The sequence below is a fragment of the Pelophylax lessonae genome (genome assembly GCF_965119305.1).
Source record: "Pelophylax lessonae genome assembly, chromosome: 8".
In the NCBI taxonomy this organism is placed as follows: domain Eukaryota; kingdom Metazoa; phylum Chordata; class Amphibia; order Anura; family Ranidae; genus Pelophylax; species Pelophylax lessonae.
Window position 1 is genome coordinate 104,605,046 of NC_138775.1, and position 23,100 is coordinate 104,628,145.

General features: G+C 44.3%; 1 protein-coding gene across 2 annotated transcripts in view; it reads left to right on the plus strand.

The window, feature by feature from the left end:
- TOM1 (target of myb1 membrane trafficking protein) overlaps positions 1-23,100 on the plus strand; it is a 400,254-nt gene that overhangs the window by 110,204 nt on the left and 266,950 nt on the right. For both annotated transcript variants that reach the window (XM_082266183.1, XM_082266184.1), the window contains exon 4: positions 1,046-1,195. In XM_082266183.1, the coding sequence (XP_082122309.1) occupies positions 1,046-1,195 (150 nt within the window). The remainder of the gene's footprint in view (positions 1-1,045; positions 1,196-23,100) is intronic.

Consider the following 23,100-nt stretch of genomic DNA (forward strand, 5'->3'; position numbering starts at 1 on the left):
ATCATCTGTGTACAGAAAGCCTCCAGATAGTCATATTGCATAGCAATTTACAGAAAATACAGTGCTGCAGATTGAAAAGGAAAGGTCATTTTTAATAACATTTAGTCACAATATGAATTGTCGCAGTTGTATATGCTATATTTTTTTAATTTGCTAATTTTTAATGAAAGTGGTTACCCTTTAAAGCAAATTAGGTTTCAGGTATGATGTACTCCATGTGAAATGATTGAATGCTAATAATTTAGAAGTATAAGGCCCCTTTCACATTTGTGCGACCTGAAAATCTATGTGACTTTAAGCAATGCCTGTGTAATTGAGGTATGGACCTCAAGTCGCGTCAAAGTCGCGGACCAAAGTAGTGCAAGGCTACTTTGAGGTCGCACAGGTATGAACTGTACTCATTGGGAATCATGGGGTACAACTTGTCATGCGACTTTGCAGTCCCAAGTCACAGGACAAATCACACAAGTGTGAAAGGGGCCTAACACATGTGGCTTACTCAACTGATCTTGTTCTGAGCAAACAAGGAAAAGCCGGACACTGGCTTTCATCCATGCGTGTTTATTACACTTGGCTGGCTGAATGACAGTCGCAGTTTATGACCAAATCCCTGCAATGTATTTCATACATTTCGGACCTAATTGTAGAACATTGGTGGCCTTGTTCTGAACTGTACATAATGGCTTACTTACATATGCCTATGGTTGCTTTTGATATTCTACTGGCCAACATTGCATGCAGTCACTCTGTGGTCCTCCTCAACAGTTTATTTTATTTTTTTTACTTTTTTTATTACATTGCGGCTGCTCTACAAATAACACTGCTTGGTCACTAATCTGCCACATAGTTGGGAATGAAACATGTTCTCTGCAAACAATATCAGCAAATTTTATAAAAACAGTCATAAGTGAACATATCCCCACAACATTTTTACTTTGGATGGAGTTCTTTGGATTATAAAATTATCTTTTACATGCAATTGAATCAGTCCTGACCTAAAGGTACATACATATTAACCTTTTTACCACAAAACTCTCTCCTTCAGGCTCTCGAGACGTGTGTGAAGAACTGTGGCCACAGGTTTCATGTTTTAGTCGCCAGCCAAGAATTTGTTGAGGGTGTGCTGGTGAAAACTATCCTTCCCAAAAACAACCCCCCAGCCATAGTTCATGATAAAGTGCTCAACCTCATCCAGGTAAGCCAAAACATCCAGTGGAAAGATCTAGAGCTATTCACCCTTATGGTACAGTAATTCATGTGGACACAGCTTGTTCATTTAAAGTCTTTGTAACCCCAAGAAAAAAAAAAGCTCCTGTTCTCTTACAGCATATTAAACAGCGTAGTGCTTCTACTGTCTAATCCACCCCCTTTGTAAACAACCTGGCTAATCTTGCCACTTCCTGTGCCCCCCTCTCTGTACTTAGCATGATAAATATGGCTGCTGAGCCCTGACCACCGTAATCAGCTTGCATGCCTCCGTCATCCACAGCTCTCCTCTGTCCCCCTCCCTCCCTGCTTGTCGTTTCTGTGTCTGTCTCAGCCCCCCCCCCCTCCTGCTGCCATTAGTAGAAATAAAATATTACACATTTTACTGCCAGCCCCTCTTTTATATCTAGTCATAAAACACGGTGTTAATATTCTATTAAAACAAAGCTTGTAAATGCCTTTTTAGCGCTATCTTAAGGCTGGTCATGTGACTCCCGGCTGGTCTCCTACTCCGATCCACGGCTGCAGTGGGAGGGGCCGAGATCGCCCTTTGCCGTCAGCCTGAGAGGTCACGTTGCTGCTCAGCCCTTCGTGCTGTAGCCATGGATCAGATTAGGAGACCGGCTGGGAGTCACGTGACTGGCCTAAAGATAGCTCTAAAAAGGTATTTACAAACTTTGTTATAATAAAACACTAAGACTCTGTTCACATTAGCACGACTTGTCAGCCTGACAAGCCGCGCTCCCTCACGGTCCAGTGACTGCTACAGGACCCGTTCTAATAGGAGCGACACAAGTCGCTCCTACTTAGAAAAAGGGTCCTGTACTATTTCGGGGCGACCTCGGAGCGACTTGCATAGACTTCCATTATGTGAAGTCCCTGCAAGTCGCTCCGAAGTCGTGGTGCACGGGACTGACAAGTCGCCTCCCGAAGTATTAAGGAGTCGTGTCGCCCCAGTGTGAACCGACTCTAACACTGCGTGTTATGTCTAAATATAATAGAGGGGCTGGCAGTGAATTGCATGTTTTTGGTAATCACCACTTTAAGTGGATTTCACAGATTTGTGCTGCAGTTGAAATCTGTAGTGTGCACACTATACATGCTGACCGTGTTTGTAGAAACTGGAGTATCTCCATAAACGCTGGTTCCTACTAACCTCCTCCCAACCGGCCACTGCCTATGAATGGCCGGGTGGGAGCTTCCTCCTGAGTGGGCGTTCTGGAATGTCCTTCAGAAGGAGGGAGATCACGCAGCCACTTGCCCGCGCAGCTGCGCAATCCCGGTGTGTCTGTGTCCCCCGGACACAGCGCTCGGCAGGAGGGCTCTGTGATTAGCTCTCCTGATCACATGACGGCTGTGTCCAATCAGTCATGTAATGTCAACACAGCTGTTGTAACGGCAATCTGCTCTGCTTCTCCTCACACAAAGCCTGTCGGTGAGGAGGAGGAGAGCAGATCTGTGCCACTAGCTGGGATCAGTGAGTTTTGAGCTGTTTTTACTACTTTTTACTAGCTGATCACCCAGCTAGTGTCCCCAACACAGTGAATACACCTGTCACACATCTGTCCCAGTAAAAATCTGTTACAGTGATCATCTGGTGCACCTGTTCATGATCATCTGGCGCACATCTGTCTATGATCTGCCACACATCTTCCACACATCTGCCGCCCATCATCTGTCCCAGGGAACATCTGCCGCCCATCATCTGTCCCAGGGAACATCTGCCGCCCATCATCTGTCCCAGGGAACATCTGCCGCCCATCTGTCCCAGGGAACATCTGCAAGCCCATCATCTGTCCCAGGGAACATCTGCAAGCCCATCATCTGTCCCAGGGAACATCTGCAAGCCCATCATCTGTCCCAGGGAACAAAATCTGCAAGCCAATCTGTCCCCTTTCCCTGGACATTGTGGACCTATGCCCACTGACACTTGCCTTTTTTTTTTTTGCCCATCCGGACTGCCCTGGCCTGCCCACCCTCCCCCTCCCCGGTGACGCTTTGCTGTACTCATGATTCTCGCACCTGCACTACATGGCGGGGGAGTTGTCACCTGGACACTTGCTGTGACGGTGGATATCCCTCTGTAACGGGAGGGGCCAAGGGAGGAACTATTGTTGTGTACCATGGTTCGGGGGATTCTTCCTTTATTTTTTACCATTGGGAACTGTGGAGTCCTTCCTGCCTCCGGGCACGGGGGACTTTCAGGGGATGGGTCCTTGAGGATGTAGGGGTGGTGGGGTGCGGGGGATCAGGGGCAAGAGATATGTTCTTGCACAACTGTGGGGCATGGCCTTGTCTTGGGGGAGGGCCCGTGCTCCCTGGGGTTTCACTGACATTTACCTCCATCGAGGCTCCGGTCCCTGGATCGGGGGAGTGGCTCTGCAGGGTGGGGGGTCGAGCACTGTTCACGGCTCTCTGGTCTGCTGCTATCTAGAGGAGGGTGGTAGGAGGATTGGGGGTATAGGATGTCCACACCCTTCTTTTTCTTTTCCTGCTTTTGTGGTACGAAGGGAGGTGTGGATGGGGGACTTGTGACATTTTTACAATTTTTTTGCTAAGTTGCCAGTTGGTTATATGCCGTGCCTTTTGCCTTAACGGAAGTTATTCAGAAGGGGGGGGTGGTTTTGGGTTGGTTTTTTGTTATGGACCTCTCTCCTTACATACCTCATGCTAATAGTTTATTTTTCATGCCGGGCTGGGTGGGTGGACCGGACTCGCGGCTGTAAGTCGAGCCTTTTCCGTCCGCGCTCCCACTTAGGTTTGCCTGGGGTGTGCTCTCGGAGCCCCCTAGTGCACTTGCAGGGTTTTTCTTTCTGCAGCTTAGTGTTGCCAACGGGTTTAGCTCCTGTTGGGGTTTGTCTATTCTATCTTACTACCTTCCTACTTTCTGGTCTTTTCGTCCCCCCTCTTTCCCCCTTCTCTTTCCCTCTTGTTGTGTTCCTTGTCCTCTTTCCGATTCCCCCCCCCCCCCCTTTTTTCCCCTTTTTTTTTTCTCGGGGAAATGGATGATCTCACTGTGGTCTCACTCAATGCGAAGGGGCTTAATGTCCTGGAAAAGCGCAAAGTGCTTCTGAACGATTTACACCGCTGCCGCGCAGATGTGACATTTATACAGGAGATCCACTTCAGAGAGGCCCATCTTCCGCTCCTCAAAAACTGCTTCTTCCCTATCTCCTTTCACTCGACTAACGCTACCGCGAAGTCGAAAGGGGTGTTGATTCTCTTATCCTCTCGCGTTCCCTGGTCCTTGAAAGCCTCCATGATCGACCCGGCTGGACGCTATGTGTTCGTCAAGGGATCCGTGGGCACTTTTCCAGTAACATTTGCGACTGTATACGCACCAAATGATGGCCAGGATGTCTTCATAGTTCGGGTGCTTCGGAAGCTCGCTTCCTTTCAGGAAGGCTAGCTGATTATGTGAGGGGGGGGGGGGGACTTCAATGTCCCTTTGGTTCCAGCTGTGGACACTTCTTCGGGGGTTTCGTCCTTTCCTCGTAATCCACGTCGCCGCATATTAGACGTTACATACTGCTCAATTGGTGGAGGTTGCAACATAGTGGGGAACGGGATTACACCTTTTTCTCTCCCCCGCATAAACTGTACTCCCGCATTGATTTCTTTTTGATACCGCATGGTCAGCTACATGCGGTCACTGCTACTGCTATTGGGTCGATAACTTATTCGGATCACGCAATGATCACCTTATCGTACCGACTTACGGAGGGGGCTGGGGGGAAGGTTTTGCGCCTGGTGCTAGAGTGATTCCCTCCTTCAACATCCGGAAGTGCAACCGTAGATATTGAGTGAGATTGAGGAATACTTTCGGGTGAACATTACAGAGGACTGTGACCCGGGAGTGGTGTGGGAAGCACACAAGACGGTCATTCGTGGCATTTTAATTAAACATGGTGCGCGTCTGACAAGAGCGCGGGCCCAGATGTTGGAAAAGTTGTTGGGAGACGTCCACCACTTGGAGCTTCAACACAAACGTTCCTTAGACCACGCTGTGGCGATGGAACTTTTCTCTCTCCGCAAGCAAGTGCAGGACCTGCAATTCGCCAAAGCGAAAGCGGATCTACAGCGCTCCCATCACTCCTTTTATGTGTCAGGGAACAAGTGCGAGAAGCTGCAGGCGGCCTCTGTGCTAGCCAGCTATGTACCGCATATCCTCTAACCGTCGGGTCAATGAGTGTCGCTGCCTAAGGAGATTGCGAGTACATTCAGGGATTTCTACTCCTCCCTTTACAACTTACCACCTTAATGACTATGTCAGATCCGCCAACTTCCCCCTCCCTGACTCCTGAGTATCAAGAAATGCTGGAAGCCCCGATTACGTTATCGGAACTTCAAGGGGCAATGGGGTCCTTTAAACCGGGCAAAGCGCCTGGACCAGATGGCTTCACATTGCCCTATTACACTGCTTTTCTCCATTTATTGGAACCGCATCTGGTGGCCTGGTTCAACCACTTGGGGGAGGGGGAATCCAGGTTCCTGATAGATTCTTTGCGGGCACATGTTTCCCTTCTCCCCAAGCACGGGAAGGACCCCACAGTGTGTGGGAGCTATCGCCTGATTTCTTTATTGAATTTAGATCTAAAATTCTTTGCTAAAATTATCGCCAACAGGATAGCCCCACACATGCAATCCTTGGTCCACCTGGATCAGGTCGAGTAAATTCCGACACGGGAAGCGAGGGATAATACCTCTAAGGTTTTGAACTTGATTCACCAAGCGCAAGTGACCCGGACGCCATGTCTACTCCTCAACACAGACGCGGAGAAGGCCTTCGACCGTGTTAATTGGCCATTCATGATATCCACACTCCAGTCTATTGGATTGGGTGAGACCATGAGACCTGGATATCTCAAATCTACTCCCATCCTATGGCCCAGGTGAAATGTAATGGGGTGCTGTCGGATTCCTTTCCGATTACCAATGGCACCCGTCAGGGATGCCCACTATCGCCCCTGCTCTTTGCGCTCTCGCTGGAGCCCTTTTTGCGTAGGGTGCGCAACAACCCTGACATATCGGGGCTTTTTGTGAGGGATTACGAATGTAAGGTGTCCGCGTACGCGGATGACATGTTGTTCTCCCTTGCCAATCCAGTGGTCTCAGCCTCTAACTTGCTAAAGGAACTGGAGGCTTTTGGTCGTTGCTCCAAATCTGAAAATTAACCTGGGTAAGTCGGAAGCCATGGGAGTGGCTATGCCAACGGGCCTATTGTCGCAAATATCTGCATCTCTATCATTCCGCTGGATGAAATCAGCTCTTTCATATCTAGGCACTAAAATCCCCCCAGACCTTTCTAAGCTCTACGAACTGAACTTTGTTCCATTATTGACTACCATTTGCGGGCTGCTGGAAAGTTGGGATGAGGGTCTCCACTCCTGGTTCAGGAGATGCAACCTCATTAAAATGACGATATTGCCTATGATTTTATATCTCCTCCAGGCTCTTCCCATCTGGATACCTGCAGGTTTCTTTCACCGAATCCACTCCATCTTCATCCGCTTTATTTGGACTCGGGGATGGCCGCGACTGGCACAATCACTCTTGACCCTTCCTAAGCAACATGGGGGTCTGGCACTCCCTGACGTGGCCACATATCATCAAGCGGTGCACCTTACTAGATTGCTGGATTGGTGTAGGCACGGCCTGGGGAAGCTCTGGGTACAACTAGAGCAGGCCCAGTCGGATTTCTCGGATTTCACCCACTGATAGAAGTGGCGCTTGCAGTGGTGGCATCCCTTTTCTCTCATCCGGCTATCTCTATGCAGACCTCCCCGCTGTATCCCATACTGGGAAACCGGCCTTTGAGCTGGGGATCTCTGATTTGACCTTTCAGGGGTTGCGGACCAGGGACCTTTATTTGGCCTCCCACTTTGTAGTAGGGAGTCGCTGGCCCTCCATGGGGGAACTGATGGACTCCGGAGGACGCTTTCTCCTCCCGTTTTGGACGGCGGCACGGTTACATCACTTTCTGCATTCCTTATCGTCTCCCGATCTCTATGCCCGTGACCGAACACTGTTTGAGGACTATTGCATGGAGGAGGGGATGCTACTGAGTCCCCTTTCCAAAACATATGGCCTCCTAGTTGCCCCTGCTGAAGGATTTGTCCCGTCTTATTTTGCAAAATGGGAGAACGACTTGGGATGTACTTTTACACCTGACCAACTCCTGAATAACTGTACATTGGCACTTAAGACCCCGACGTGCACGAAGCTGCAGGAAACCAATTATAAGGTGTTGACCAGATGGTACCGTGTCCCCTCACTTTTGCATAGATTCTATCTGGATGCTTCGGAGAGGTGCTGGCGATGCGGAGAGGGGGAAGGTACGTTGCTACATGTATTCTGGTCGTGCTCCAAACTGTCTGGCTTCTGGAGAGCAGTCAAGGACCTTATAGGGGAACTTTCTGACCGTTCGGTGCTGGACACACCAGCCTTTTTTCTCCTCCAGGCTTCAGACATCTCGATCTCCAGATATAAAAAATCGATCCTCCCTCATGTCCTATATGCGGCTAAATCCTGCATTCCGTTATACTGGAAGTCCACACAAGTCCCTACTATTGGCGATTGTATGCGGAAATTGGAGGAGATCAATAAGTTTGAGGATTTGACCCTCACTGCCCAGCAAGCATCGGCGGGAGAAATATGGGAAGCTATGGGGATTTTGGAACATGTTTCTCATCTCTGACCGGGGTAAAGCCCTGATGTATCCACAGCATTCGGACGGCGCGCGGTGAGCAAAATTCACGATAACCCGCTTTTCGGGCATAGACAGAGATGATCTCTTCCCCCTCCCTCCCAGTGTACCTTCTTGTCTCCCCTCTTTTTTCTTTTCTTTTTTTAGGTGTCTGTTTTTCTCTCTTTCCTTCCCTGTTAGTTCTAACCCCCATTCTTGGGGTTTTAAAAAGAAGGAAAAAACAAGGGAATCGGACGCAAATGGGAGTATTTCTTTGATAGCCTTTTCCCTCAGAAGTGGAGGTACCATGGTGCTACGAAATATTTCCCATGGTTGCTGACAGGGTATATTTAGGCACTTTTGAGCCTGTTTATGATGCTTGCATTGACTAATTCTACATGTTGGCCCTTCTACAAAGATGAGGTATTTTGTGCTACTTTGCTCTGTGTGACTGGTTGTATACGCACTTTCTGTGTAATATTGTTTGCAATTTTCTGCTGATGTTCTTCCATTGTTTCTGATTTTCTATCTATAAATAAACCTATTTGAAAAAAAAAAAAAAAAAAAGTCCTAACGTGATTTATAAAGATCAGGTGTGAGGGTGGACAACCCTGCCTCATCCCGTTATGGATGAAAAAAGGCCTTGGATAAGTAACCAGGGGCAGCACTACCACTAGGCAAACTAGGCAGACGCCTAGGGCGCAGCTATGGCATGTCTTGCAAGACAGTGGCATGTACAGAAACATTTAGAGAAACTGATCCCCCCTCTAGTTCCCCGCTGCTGCTGAATTCTGGCTTTTCCTCCTCTCCCTCCCGCAGGCATTCAGTGGCTGCAGGAGGGAAATGGAGGGAATCGGTTTTGCTATATCTCACCCCTCCTATCTAGGTCCTACTGACCAGCTGTTTCCCCTCTCCCAGCCACGCTTAGATCTTTCCCTGCTCCGTTGTTTCCTCTCTCCTGGCCCTTCCAGCTCCCCTATTCTCCCCTCCCACTGGCTGCTGCTGGGAATCTGTCAGGTGGAGAACAAGGAAGGGTTTACTTGCCCCTTCCAGTGATCAGGATGGATCACAAACTGTTTTATTATTTATTTATTTTTTTATTAACTGAGGTATAGTAAACTGTGTTGCAGGTAGTTGGTCTGGCCTACGGCGTTAAATAGTCTACCAACAGCCCTGTAAGTGATCATTCACCTTAACTCTAGCCGATGGATTAGAGTACAGAGAAAGGATACTGTTTCACCTACCTGTGCAGAAGGCAAGACTACCGCCATGTAATACCAAGCCACATGATCAAAGACCATCACCACGTCCATAGAAAGGAGAAGGCCCTTGCTGCTATGGCGTTTAGCCCATAGTTTAATATTGACTTGCCTTTAATATGTTGTCGCGTGCCTCCCTTCTGGGGACAAACCGCACGTGGGTAGGAGTAATCAGCAATGGAATGATACTGTATCTGATTGGCCAATATCTTAGCATACAATTAAGCAATGACGTTCAAAAGAGAAATTGGCCTATAATTTGAGACATAACTAGGGTTCGTGCCCACTTTGGGAAGCACTGAGATATGTGCCTCCAAAAGGTGCAATAGGCTTTTAGGAAAGTGCATACAAAAAAAATGAGGAACCAAAATTTGTTCAAAATTCTTGTAATATTAGAAAGAGAAGCTGTCTGGCCCTGGTGGGTTTTATTCTTCTATCTCTAAACACCCCTGCATAATTTATCCTGTGTTCATGCATACATAGGCATTTAGAAGGGTTTAGAGGCAGAAAAAACTACACTGCCAGTGTTTCCCAGGAGCAGAAAACCACTTGATGTGTGTAAAGGCGTCTAAATGCGTGTTAATGCTAGGCACGTTTAGCACTGGAGTGTTCATTTCACTGATCAGAATAAATTATTCTGGCCAGTGAAATAATTAACACCGAAATGCTTGACGCGTCTAAACGTGTTACACACTTTTGCAAGCGTCAATCATTTTTTCTGCCAAAACGCTGCTGCCAGGAGGAAAGGTGTCTAGGAGAAATGGCCAAAGCACCCAGTGTGCGTAAGGCCTTAACCACTTGCCGACTGCCGCACAACTATTTACTGCGGCGGTCAGCCCCTCACAGGCAAATCCATGTAGGACTACGTCGCTAGCCTTTGAGGCTCTAGGGAGCGAGCGCGTGCCCCCGTTCGGTCACAGACCCCCCCCCCCCCCACGCGTGGGTCCGCCGCCGGGCACTCGCGATTGTCCGTTACAGCGGGAGAAAGGCAGGCGGCTAATGTAAAAAAAGCCGCCTGTCATTCTTCCCTGTGTAAGAATGGAGATCATACGGTTCTGCTATGTAGGACCGTTGATCTCTGTTCTTACACCTCAAGCCACATCCAATCACAGTTAGCAACACGCCCCCTAGGGACACACTTAACCCCTCCCTCTCAAATAAAGTTAACCCCTTCACTGCCAGTGCCATTGTTACAGTAAAAGTGCATATGTATAGCACTGACATATGTATAGCACTAATTATTGTAGTAATGTCACTGGTAACCCCAAAAGTGTCAAAAATGTCAGTTGAGGGTCCGATCTGTCCGCCGCAATGTCGCAGTCCCGCAAAAAAAAAAATCGCAGATCGCCGCCATTACTCGATAAAAAAAAAAACAACAAAAATGACAAAAATCTTTCCCTTAGTTAGTAAACGCAATAACTTTTGCGTAAACCAATCAAAACAATCAAAATATGCTTTTTGTGATTTTTTTTTTTACCAAACATATGTAGCATAAAACAAATTGGCCTAAAATGTTAAAAAATTTAGATTTTTACATTTTTTTTTTGAGAATTTCATATAAAAAAATTTGAAAAATATTGTTATTTTTGCAAAATCGACGCTCTTTTTTTGTTTATAGCGCATGATCAAAAAATCACACAGGTGATCAAATACCACCAAAAGAAAGCTCTGTTTGTGGGAAAAAAAGGACGCCAAATTCATTTAGGTACAGCATCGCACGACCACGCATTCGTCCGTTAAAGTCACGCAGTGCCGAATCGCAAAATAGGCCCTGGTCAGGAAGGGGGTAAAATCTTCCAGGGCTTAAGTGGTTAAATATCTTTTGTAATTGCATCAGGAGTATATGGAAACAGCATAGCAAATTTAGAAAACACATGCAGCCAAAGATCATCATAATCCAACATAATTCAGCTGGCTGAACAAATCCTCCTAGTCAAGGCACTTAGGCTCCATTCACACCTGGGTGTTTTTGAGCGTTTTTCAGCTCCAAAAACGCTAAAAAAAAACCGTTCCAAAACGCTTAACAAGTAAAACCCCATTCATTTAAATGGCCCCTGTTCACATCTGAGCGTTTTGCAAAATGCCTGTAGCTGAAAAAAGTACATGAGCTTCTTTTTGGGCTGATTACCAGCGTTTTTGATAGATGTCAATGCCTGCCTCCAAAAACGCCTGAAAAAATCGCGGTAAAAAACGCACGAAATCGCTACGCTCAAGTGTGAATGCAGCCTTAATGATAAAGCAGGGCTCAGGAAACACCAAGGGGAAAATTTATAGCACATATTAGCATTTAATACCTGGCAAATCATATAGTGGGTATAAAAAAGAAAAACCCCCAAAATAATCGCATTTTGTTTCTTTGCTGCAGCCTGTAATGAAGACGTACCGTTTTTGTTTTATCCAGCTATAGTTACACATTGGAACTTAAAACATCCAAGTGAATGATAAAACACCAACATGTCAGGAAAAAATTAAATAAAAAAACAAATTACTGAGTTGGAAAAAAGACCACCACCCTCCTAAAAAATGATTTGTAAACTCAATTACCTTCTCAATGGCACACAAAGCCATTTGACTGTCAACTGTGTGTAGCTGTGGTAATTTTGATTAACTTAGCATTAAAAGCGCTTTCCTTGAGCATTGCAGCCCCTGGTAGTGCAACAGAAGAACACAATCGACTACGGGTGGCAAGACAAAAGATCTAAGGTCAAGTTGTGGCAGGAAGAAGTCAGGAGATGGATACAAGAAAAAGTCAAAGGCTTTATGAATGCCTAGAAGCACAGTGAAGTCTATTATTAAGAAGTGGAAGGTATTTGGTACATCACAGACCCTCCCTGGATCAGGACATTGCGCCAGACTGGATAAAAGAGCCAGGAAGAAACCTGTCAGAAAGGCTACCCAGAGGCCTACCGCAACTCTGAAGCCATTGCAGGAATTTATGACCAAGTGGTAATTGTGTGCATGTGACAACAATATCACAAATTATCCACAAACTCTGCAGCAGGGACTGAAGCACTTTTCAGGATAGAAGGCAAAATGCCATCAAATTCTTAAGGAAAACCTGTTGCCCTCTGCCAGAAAGTTGTTAATAGAAGAAGGTTTACCTTCCAACATGGGAATGACCCAAAGCACACAGCAGAAATGACCACACCGTGGTTGAAGGAGAAAAAGAGGAATATCCTTGCATGGCCCTGTCAGAGCCCAGACTTGAACCCCATTGAAAATCTGTGGAATGACTTTAAGACTGCAGTCCACAAATGGTCACCATCAAATTTAACTGAACTTGAGTAGTTCTGCAAAGAAGAGTGGGCAAATATTGCAAAGTCTAGAACTGCAACGTTAGTAAAGACCTATCCCAACAGACTAAACGCTGTAATCAAAGCAAAAGTTGGTTCAACAAAATACTGACACAAGCGGCTGATCCTTTTTCAAACTCTGTTTCTGTTTTTGGTTTTTCTTTCTGACATGTAGTGGTTATGTTTTTCACTTAGATGTTATACGTTGCACTAAATACATCTGGATAAAACAAAAACTGTCTTCATTTCAGGCTGCAAAGCAACACAATGTGACTGTTTAAAGGGGATGATTCTATACCCACTGTAATAGATTAGCTTCTTTGAGGACTCACTGTAAACCTTTTCGCTTACCCTCCTCGTAGTCCCACTGGCCAGTTCTTTCCTGCAGTTTTCCAGCGTCTAGTTTCTCTCCCCTCAACATTTAGCGATCCGCTGCTGCTGTATATCCTGCAATCAACAGGCTTGCATGCCAATGCAAGCTCTGAGACCATCACCCTCCATCTATGCCGCTGCCACTGCAACTTGGCATCTGGCTCCACCCCCCGGTTACCTGCCCATCACTGATGTGATGCACAGAGCCACACGCACACCTACCGCATCGGGGTTCCCCACCAATTACTATCCTAAAAATTTTGGCAGACTAAAGTCTCGGGTGCATAGCTACTCAAATTAATTGTAAATTACTTCATGATTTTACATTTATATTAGTGAATAATATTCGCTGTTTTACATTAGTCTTTTTTTTTTTTTTTAAAGTAATTTTAATTCTGTATGTATTTAATGCATTAATTGTTGCATACAGTAAATAGTTGCAAAGATAACTTCCAAGTAGTCATTACCAGATAGTTGGAACTTCTCTTGTAATTTACAGTTTTTTTAAGGTCTCTAGCTTCACTGAATGCTTTTTTCATCATGAAAAAAAGAAATGTTACGACAGTTCTAAAGAGAGCTTTGAATGGGAAATTAAGTAATTAAGCTGTGATTTATAATGCCGGTGGAATCGGTCAACCCGACCTCTTATGTTATAAAAAAAAAAAAAAGTATAATTAACTATTCTGTGCTCTGGGCAACACACAAACCTTTTATTTGTATAGAACAGCCAACACTAGAGATTTAGCTATCTAATTGCTTACTTCTATGTATAATTTGTGATTATATATTTACATGAGGCAATTAATGTGCTCTTTGGAAATGCAGTCTTTGCTTCCTGCTTTGCAGCGCTACACAGTGGTTTTGGATTACTGCTCCTTTTTTCATTGTAAGTCTAAAGCGCCAATCCCATCTCCATGGTCTGGTGCTTTAACGCATGTTTTATTAAGCCTGTTAATGTGAATGAACCAGAAAACACCTCTGTGCTTTTTTTCCCAAAGCACACCACAGTGCATGGTAGTGCATTAACCTGCCTTGTGGTGTACAGGACCACAGGTGCTTTGGAGGTACATGGTGTTTCATTCAATGCGTGCAAGGTGTATTTTTGCACATTACTGCCATACAAGCCATAGGGTCAGAAATTTCTGTGAAAACACTTCACTCCTTGCGTGGATAAAATTTGGTTTTCAAGCAGTAAGCAAATTGACAATACTAAGCCACTGAGAGCTCAGTCTAGTGAATATTCTACTCCTTTACATATTTATTATGGTGGAGGAGATATAGAAAAGGGCAAAAACTGTATTTGTACTTGCGCTTTAACCTCTTGGGTGCCGACTTTGCTACCAAGCCCCCCTCCCCCACCTCAACGGCATCCTCTACCCATAGTAGAAATCTGCACTATATTAAAAGTATCTTAATATTTTGGGGCATATAGAGCTTTATTGGATAGTAGGTTTGACAAAATATATATATATATATATATATAATATACTTACTTTTATTTTGTAGGTTTTTCATTTTTTTTCAAAAATACCGGCATGGCTTCTTTCAGCCTGTCATTCAGTTGTACAGGCTGAGCAGCACTGTTGATCTGAAATCCTGTGGTCCTAGTCGCAGGTATCTGCAAGTATTTTTGTTGCACCGTGGACGATTTCATTGGGGTGTGACTTGTCATGCGACTTTGTGTCCAAAGTCACATTATAAATCGCATTAGTGTGAACAGAGCCAGCTTTGGAAAAGTTATAATGCTAATAAAGTCTGCACCCATACTTTAAAGTCAAGACCAATGCAAGGTCCATAGCCTTGAATTGGATGTAAAGACAGAGGCACAGTGCGCTGCTGGAGTGCGGGGGGGGGGGGGGGGGTGAGGGAGCTCCAGGTAAGGTAAAGCTAAGTGCTTCTTCTCTCTCCTAGACTAAACAAACAGTTAACCCATGCAGTTCAGGCGCTGCAGGGTTTGGGATTTAACCTTAATCTGTCTATGCTTGGTTTTATCCTTGATGTTGCTGGCCTATGAATAGCAGTACTTTGTGCATTTGAGTTTTTTGTTATGATTTTTTTTATAGGTAGCCTAAAGCTTCACTTTTGATTGTTATAGTTAGTATTACTATATAGTAGGCATAATAGAATGAGTCGCTAAAGGCAAACCTTTTTTTTTTTTCATTTTAGAGTAAGGAAGTAACCCGTCGGGGTGCTTTTTATTTTTTTGGTGATCTGTGTCTTATTGCGTAGATTTCACTTCCTGCCCTTTAGCCAAAACAGAAAGTGAGAGGGAAATGCAGAACTAGTGTCTCCATTAGAAGATTTCCCCTCTATGCTTGTTCTGATGTTAACACAAAATTTGGGATTTTCTTTTACTTATCCCTTTTGATAATGGTAAACCTGAAAAATGGTGTATGTGAATCTTTCTAACGGGGGCATAGGTAGCAATAAACACCTGACAAGGGTTCCAATGCCTCTCCACACTATCCAAAACTAAAAGAAACCTTTTTGCTTTTTGTGACACTTTAACCATCTCCTATCCGGCCACTGTACATATACGGCCGGGTGGGAGTCTCGTCCTTCTGATCGGACGTTCCGGAACGCGCTTGAGATCTCGATGTGCCTGTGTCTCTCGAACACAGAGCAACAAGTTGCGGCAGGAGGGCCCTGTGATTGGCCCTCCTGTTCACATGACGGCTGTGTCCAATCACAGCCCTCATGTAATGTAAATACAGCTGTTGTATTGGCTTTGATCTCTTCTTCTCCTCACATAGATCCTGTCAGTGAGGAGAAGAAGATGATCTGTGATGCAGCCAGGGGGATCAGTGAGTTTTTCTAATTACTCACTGATCACAGGGGGGGGGGGGGGGTCTGTGCTGGTAATCAGAACATTGATTACCAGTGCAGCCCTTTGTGGTGCCACTAGAGCCACCAGGGATGCCCACCCATAACCACCAGGGATGCTCACCATGGCCACCAGGGATGGCACACAGGGCTCAGAGAGCCTGCCAGTGGTGCCCTCCCTATCAGTGCTGCCCACCAATGCCACCAATCAGTGCTGCCCACCAGTGCCCATTATTGCCATTGATCAATGCCGCCCACCAGTGCCCATTATTGACCACCAGTGCCGCCTATCAGTGCCACCTATCAGTGCCCATCAGTGCTGCCTATCAGTACCCATCAGTGCTGCCGCCTATCAGTGCCCATCAGGGCTGCCTGTCAGTGCTATCTATCAGTGCCACATCAGTGCCCATCAGTGCTGCATATCAGTGCCACATATCAGAGCCCATCAGTGCTGCATATCAGTGCCCATCAGTGCCACCCCATCAGTGTCTCCTCATCGGTGCCTGTCAGTGCGGCGTCATCAGTGCTCATCAGTGCAGGAATAAACGTATCTATTTACAAAATTTTATAACCTAAACAAAAAACTTTTTTTTTTTTTTTTTTCAAACTTTTCGGTCTTTTTTTATTTGTGACCCAAAAAAGAAAAAACCTGGCGGTGATCAAATAACACCAAAAGAAAGCTCTATTTGTGGGGGAAAAATGACACAAATTTGGTTTAGGTACAGTGTTGCATGACCGCGCAATTGTGATTCAAAATGCAACAGCGCTAAAAGCTGAAAATTGGTCTGGAAAGGAAGGGGGTTCAAGTGCCCAGTATTGAGGTAGTTAATGCAGAAGGGACATAGTACTTCTCTTCTGTATTAAAAAGCCTGACAGTTCACAAATTTTTGTTTTTATAGGTAAAGTTATCTTCAAGTAGTGGATATGTATGGATTTTCTTTTGCAGAATAAGGATATCCTCACTTTCGTACATGTTAGTTATGGTTACCACAAGAGGGTAGCAAAGAGTTGTGATCTGTAAATATATTGGTTAGAAGACGAAAGAAATAAACAAATAAACCCTACAGAACAAAAAAAGTCGTGGTCTAGGCAAAAAGGTATCTTGACGTACAATAAGCAAATCCAGGCAAAGGTTACGTATACCAGGGCAGACTATTACATTCTCCACATATGAAGAAAATTCCCTCTGAGATATGAGGGTACAGGACAAACTCTTTATACAGTAATGATTTAAGAGGGCCAAAAGGGAGCAAATCAATTTTCAGGTAATTCACAAGTTCCAAATTTATCCACCCATTGTCCCCAAACGTTATAAAATTTTCACCTTGCTTCATAAGTTAGGTTATACAGGGGTAGTACCTGATTGATTAAATTCTTCCAGAGATTAATGGGAACAATCCCTGAATGAATCCATTGCAACATCACCGTTTTTTTTTTTTGTATACAAACTTTTTTATTAGGGTGAAGAAATTGTGGTTCAAAAGCGTATATTAACAGTGAGGTAAACAACAAAAGTCATTGTTACAGAAAGTATGTATAAGTTCTTATGTCAGATATAATTAAACAGGATCAGGAAAAAATAAGACTTTGTATGAGTGGTATAGAGTAGCGGACCTATGACAATTTCAATAATACTGCATAAAGCAGTAAATGTTCAAGAGTATATAGAGAACATATCGTAGGTACAAAATGACTACAAATTACCAATTACATCTTTCACATTCACGTCGTATAGATAGATTTGTGATTTAGGAACCCAATGGTGGAAAAAGAATGTTAGTGTCCAGTTCTGGTCGCCAGTCCTCAGGAGAGATGTGTTGGAGCTGGAGAGAGTCCAGAGAAGGGCAACTAAACTAATTAGGGGATTGGAGGACCTTAATTATGAAGAGCGTCTGCAATCGCTTGATTTATTCTCCCTGGAGAAGAGACGCCTGAGGGGGGATATGATAGCAATTTATAAATATCTCAATGGTGATCTCGGCATAGAAAAACAGCTATTCAGTCGAAGGGATTACATAGTTACATAGTTACATAGTTAGTGAGGTTGAAAAAAGACATCAGTCCATCCAGTTCAACCTATGATGTGTGTGTGTGTGTTTGCTTTTAACCGTACATTGTATACCCCTGTATGTTGTGGTCTTTGAGGTGTCCATCTAATAGTTTTTTGAAACTATCAATGCTCCCTGCTGATACGACTGCTTGTGGAAGAGAATTCCACATCCTTACCGTTCTTACAGTGAAGAACCCCTTACGCACTTTAAGGTTGAACCGCCTTTCCTCAAGTTTTAGTGAGTGGCCACGTGTCTTATTGTATCTCCTTTCTCTGAATAGTTTGTTCCTTATGCTCGGGTCACCAGTACAGTATTTGTACATTGATATCATATCCCCCCTCAATCGTCTTTTCTCCAGAGAGAATAGGTTCAGTGCTTGTAGTCTTTCCTCATAGCTGATGTCCTCCATTCCCCTAATTATTTTTGTTGCCCTTCTCTGGACTTTCTCCAATTCCAGCACATCCTTCCTGAGGACCGGTGCCCAGAACTGGACAGCATACTCCAGATGTGGCCGGACCAGAGTCTTGTAGAGTGGGAGAATAATCTCTTTATTTCTGGAGTGAATCCCCTTTTTTATACATCCCAGTATTCTGTTGGCTTTGCTTGCGGCGGCTTGGCATTGCATGCCACTGCCAAGCTTGTTGTCTACCGGTACCCCCAAGTCCTTTTCCATCCTAGACTCACCCAGAGGTTCCCCCCCTAGTGAGTAGCTTGCTTTCTGGTTTCTGGCCCCCAAGTGCATTACTTTACATTTTTTTTTTTTTTTTTTTTTTATTTATTTATTTATTTATTTTTTTTAATTCACGAGTTTTTATTGTTTTCAATACATTACATATTATTACTTACATATATACAATCACAATCCAAAACATTCTCCTGGCCCCTCCCCCCCGTTATCCCTCCTGTTGCGAAAAAAAAAAAAAAAAAAAAATCCTATAAGACTTCCTCATCAGGAAGAATAAGTGAGCGGAATTCCTCCAGGCAAAACTCAGAGGAAACCTAAAAAACAGAAAAACATGTTCGTATATTACCCTCATCCGTGACATACTTATACTTATCTACCAACGTGTCCGCACTCAAGGTGCGAGAGAGAAAAAAAAAAAAAAAAAAAAAAAAAAAAAAAAAACACCCCCACATCCCACCCACAATATATAAATTCCTCCGCACATATCACAACAAAAGCATAATAGTGTTCCCTATAATCTCATGCCCCAAACCGTGCCAAACTTGTCACACCTCGTGATCATACTCTAGGTGATAAAAAAAAAAAAAAAAAAAAGGGAAAATCCTATAAGACTTCCTCATCAGGAAGAATAAGTGAGCGGTGTATGACCCTTCTTCTCATTTAGAGAAGGGAGAGAAAAAAAAAAAAAGGGGGAAGTTATGCCCCCGTGAAACCCCCCTCCCACCCCCCCTTTACCTTTAACATTGGGGGGAGGAACCATATTTCATATCACAACACCAATACTTTGCTTCCTTCAAAACATTCAGACATCTTATTACATTATATACATCTTATGTACATTACATACAATACAATCCCTCCTGACGTTACTCGTCAGGCCTCCTAAAGATCCCTCCACTGGCTCCCCGCGGAGAGGGGTGTCTGGGAAAGGTACCAGCACCCATTAAAGGGGGGAAAAAAAAAAAAAAAAAAAAAAAACCCCCCCCCCCCCTGCCCTCCCCCCTCCCTCCTTAACTTTATGTCTTTCCCCATCTCCTCGAGCATCCCTTCCTCACAACATCCCCTCTAACTTATCAGTCTAAGATAATCCTCCGAGCATGTAAATTGGGACCATGGCTGCCATCTTACCCTAAATCGCTCCTCCATACATAGACGAGCTGCAGTTAGCTTTTCCATCCTGTATATTTCCCTAATTTTAGTAAACCATAACTGTACTGTAGGTGGGTATGTTTGCTTCCATAGAGCCGGTATGCAAGCTTTTGCTGCGTTCAGAAGGTGCATCAATAGGGAGTTCCTGTATTTCTTGACCGAGCTCCTCGTGCCATGTAGTAAGCATAGCACGGGATCCTCCCGTATCTTAGTCAGCGTTAACTTCTCGGTAAAGCGAGCTACCTCGTCCCAGAAACCCCCCATCGATGCACACGTCCAGAAAATATGCAGCATCGTTCCGCCTTCCTCTCCACATCTCCAACATCTGTCTTGATGTTTTCTATCAATTTTATGTAATTTAGCTGGTACTCGGTACCATCTGGTCAAAATTTTGTAGTTAATCTCTTGGTATCTGCTTGATATCGATGTTTTATGTGTCAGTCTTAGAATCTTATTTACCTGTTTCTGATTTAGAGGTATCTCCAACTCTCTTTCCCATTTTTGTATAAATTTAAGTGGTCTTCCCTCCTGTGATGTCCCCAAAAGCTCGTACAGATAGGATAGAGCATGTGGTATTCTGATCCCTTCCCTGCATAGGGTCTCAAATGGAGTTAGGGGGCGTGGAGTAAATCCCAACCTCTGTATTTGTTTTAAGTAATGTCTGATCTGGTAAGCACTGAACATGTCTAAGTTTCCTTCTGGCCAAGATAACATTTCTGTTATCGTCGGGGGATCTCTCTGGGTCCAAAAATCACATAATCTGACCTTGCCCCTCTTGATTAGTCCTATAATTTTAGCGTTGGAATTCCCTGGGGGAAAGTTGGTGTTACCTGCCAGGGGTGTCATCGGTGATATTACTGGTGCCACTAAGCTGTGTTTCTGTACCTTATTCATTTCGCTTAATGTCGCTCCGATCGTCGGATGTAAATATATCTTGTCATCTTTTTGTATAGGCGTCCATGCTGCTAAGATAGTTGTAGAGCACATAATCTCCTTTTCTACTTGCACCCACTGCTTATGTTCCCCGTTACAATGCCAGTCCAACACTCGCATTAAATGTGCAGCTTTATAATAGCGTATTAGGTCTGGTAGACCCACCCCTCCTCTCACCTTTGGTAATGTTAAGGTCTGTATACCAATTCGTGGGGATTTTCTAGCCCATACAAATGTCCTTAAAGCTGCCCTGATCTGTGTAAAAAACGTCATTGGAATTGCTATCGGGATGGCCTGTATCATATATAATAGTCTTGGTAAGATGTTCATTTTTACTACGCTACACCTCCCAAACCACGACAGCACTAGAGTCTGCCATTTTTGTAGATCAGCTTTAATGGATTTTGTCAATGGGATAAAGTTTGTCTCAAATAAATCTCTAGGATCTGCTGTGATATGGATCCCTAAATATTCTATTGCTTTATTCTTCCACTGAAATGGAAAAGAGGCTCTCATTTGATTCCACTTATTCCCTGGTATTGACACGTTCAATGCTTCCGACTTAGACATATTCATTTTAAAATATGAGACCTCACCATACTCTCGGATCGCCCCTAGTATCAGTGGGAGTGTTCTGTCAGGATTTGTTATATAGAACAAAAGATCATCTGCATAGGCCGCTACTTTATGCTGTCCCCCACCCATTTGTGCTCCTTCTATTTCAGCATTTTGGCGGATCTTACATAAAAAGGGTTCTAGAGCTAATATAAAAATCAGTGGCGATAGCGGGCAACCTTGTCTGGTCCCGTTTTTTATATGAAAGAAGTTAGAACACCAGCCATTTACTCTCACCGCCGCCATGGGATTAGAATACATTGACAGAATTGCTGTCCTCATCCATATTCCCAGGCCAAGATGTGACAGGGTGGCACGGATATAATTCCATGCCACCCTGTCAAATGCTTTTTCAGCATCAACTGAAAGGATCATCATCGGGATTCTCCGTGTTCGCATGCCAGCTATCACATCGATTGTTCGAGTCGAGTTATCTCTTGCCTCTCTCGTGGGAACAAAACCGACCTGATCGTAATGGATTAGTTGTGGAATGTAAGGTAGAATTCGATTAGCCAGTATTTTGGAAAACAGTTTAGTGTCTAAATTCAATAACGATATTGGGCGGTAACTCCCACACGCCGCTGGGTCTTTCCCCTCTTTATGAATCAATGTGATGTATGCTCGCAACGAATCCAGTGGCACTCTCCCTCCCTCCCCAATATAATTCAAATGTTCTAATAAGGGGGTCTTTAGGCTTTCATAAAATTTCTGGTAATATATCAGCGTCAAACCGTCTGGACCTGGTGCTTTATGTGGCTTTACTTGTGATATTGCCACTTTTAATTCTTCCTCAGTTATTTTCCCCTCTAATGCTAAGATTTGCTCTTCCTTCAGGGTGGGCATATTCGTAGCTCTGATATATTTGATCGCCTCATCGAAGCCAGCCTCCCCCCCTCCAGCTGTCTCCGATGAGGCAATGTCATATAACTCTTGATAGAATCTGCTAAATTCTTCCGCTATTTCTGATGGACCATGTTTCATCTGTCCCCCTCTTGTTTGTATTTGTGCTATTACCGTCCTTTTCTGGGGTCCCCTTAATGCTCTAGCCAACATAGTGCCCGGTTTGTCAGAATATTCGTAATAATGCCTTTTTTGTGACACTATTGTTCGAATAGCCTTCTCAAAAAGTAACTCGTTCAATTTTTCCCTGGCCGCGGTGAGAGGCATCCGCTGTTCCCTCGCCACTGATTTTTTATGACTGGCGCTCAAAACCTCTATCTGTGTCAGCAGCTCAACAATCTTCTCTTCCTTTTCTCGTTTCCGTTTTGCTCCCAATTTGATCAACACTCCCCTTATTACACATTTATGTGCCTCCCATATGCTTGATGGTGTCACTTGTGGTGTTTGATTTTCTAGGAAATACCTCCTCAGTTCTGCCTCTATCTCTGTTTTTGTTTCTAATCCTTGTAATAATGATTCGTTCAGTCTCCATGACGGAAGTTTTGTAGGTCCTTCTTCAAAGTCAATTATAATATCAATTGGAGAGTGATCCGACATGGAGAAAGAACCAATTTGTGTAGCTACCACTTTGTGTAAGTCTCCCCGAGATATTAAAATACGGTCTATTCTAGAATATCTATTATGCACCATAGAAAAGTACGTATAGTTCCTTTCACTAGGATGCATAATACGCCATGGGTCTACAAGATTGAGGAGTGTAATTTCCCTACTAAGTTTTTTTTAGTCTAGCGTATGAGAGATGTGATGTTCCTTGGGAGGTGTCTATGATTGGCTCTGGTGCGTAATTAAAATCTCCACCCATAATTACCATCCCTTCTTGGAACTCTAATAGGATTGGTGTAATAAGCATTAAGAATGAAATTTGATTATGATTAGGGAAATACACATTTATCAGGGTAATTGTTTTTTCCCCTATCTTACCCTTGACCATCAGGTATCTTCCCTGTGGGTCGACACGTGTTTCCAGAAATGTCCATGGTATCTCTTTGGCTACAATAATGCTCACGCCCTTCGACTTAGGGATGGGGGTGGGGGCGTGATACGACCAAGGGAAATCTTTATTCTGTAA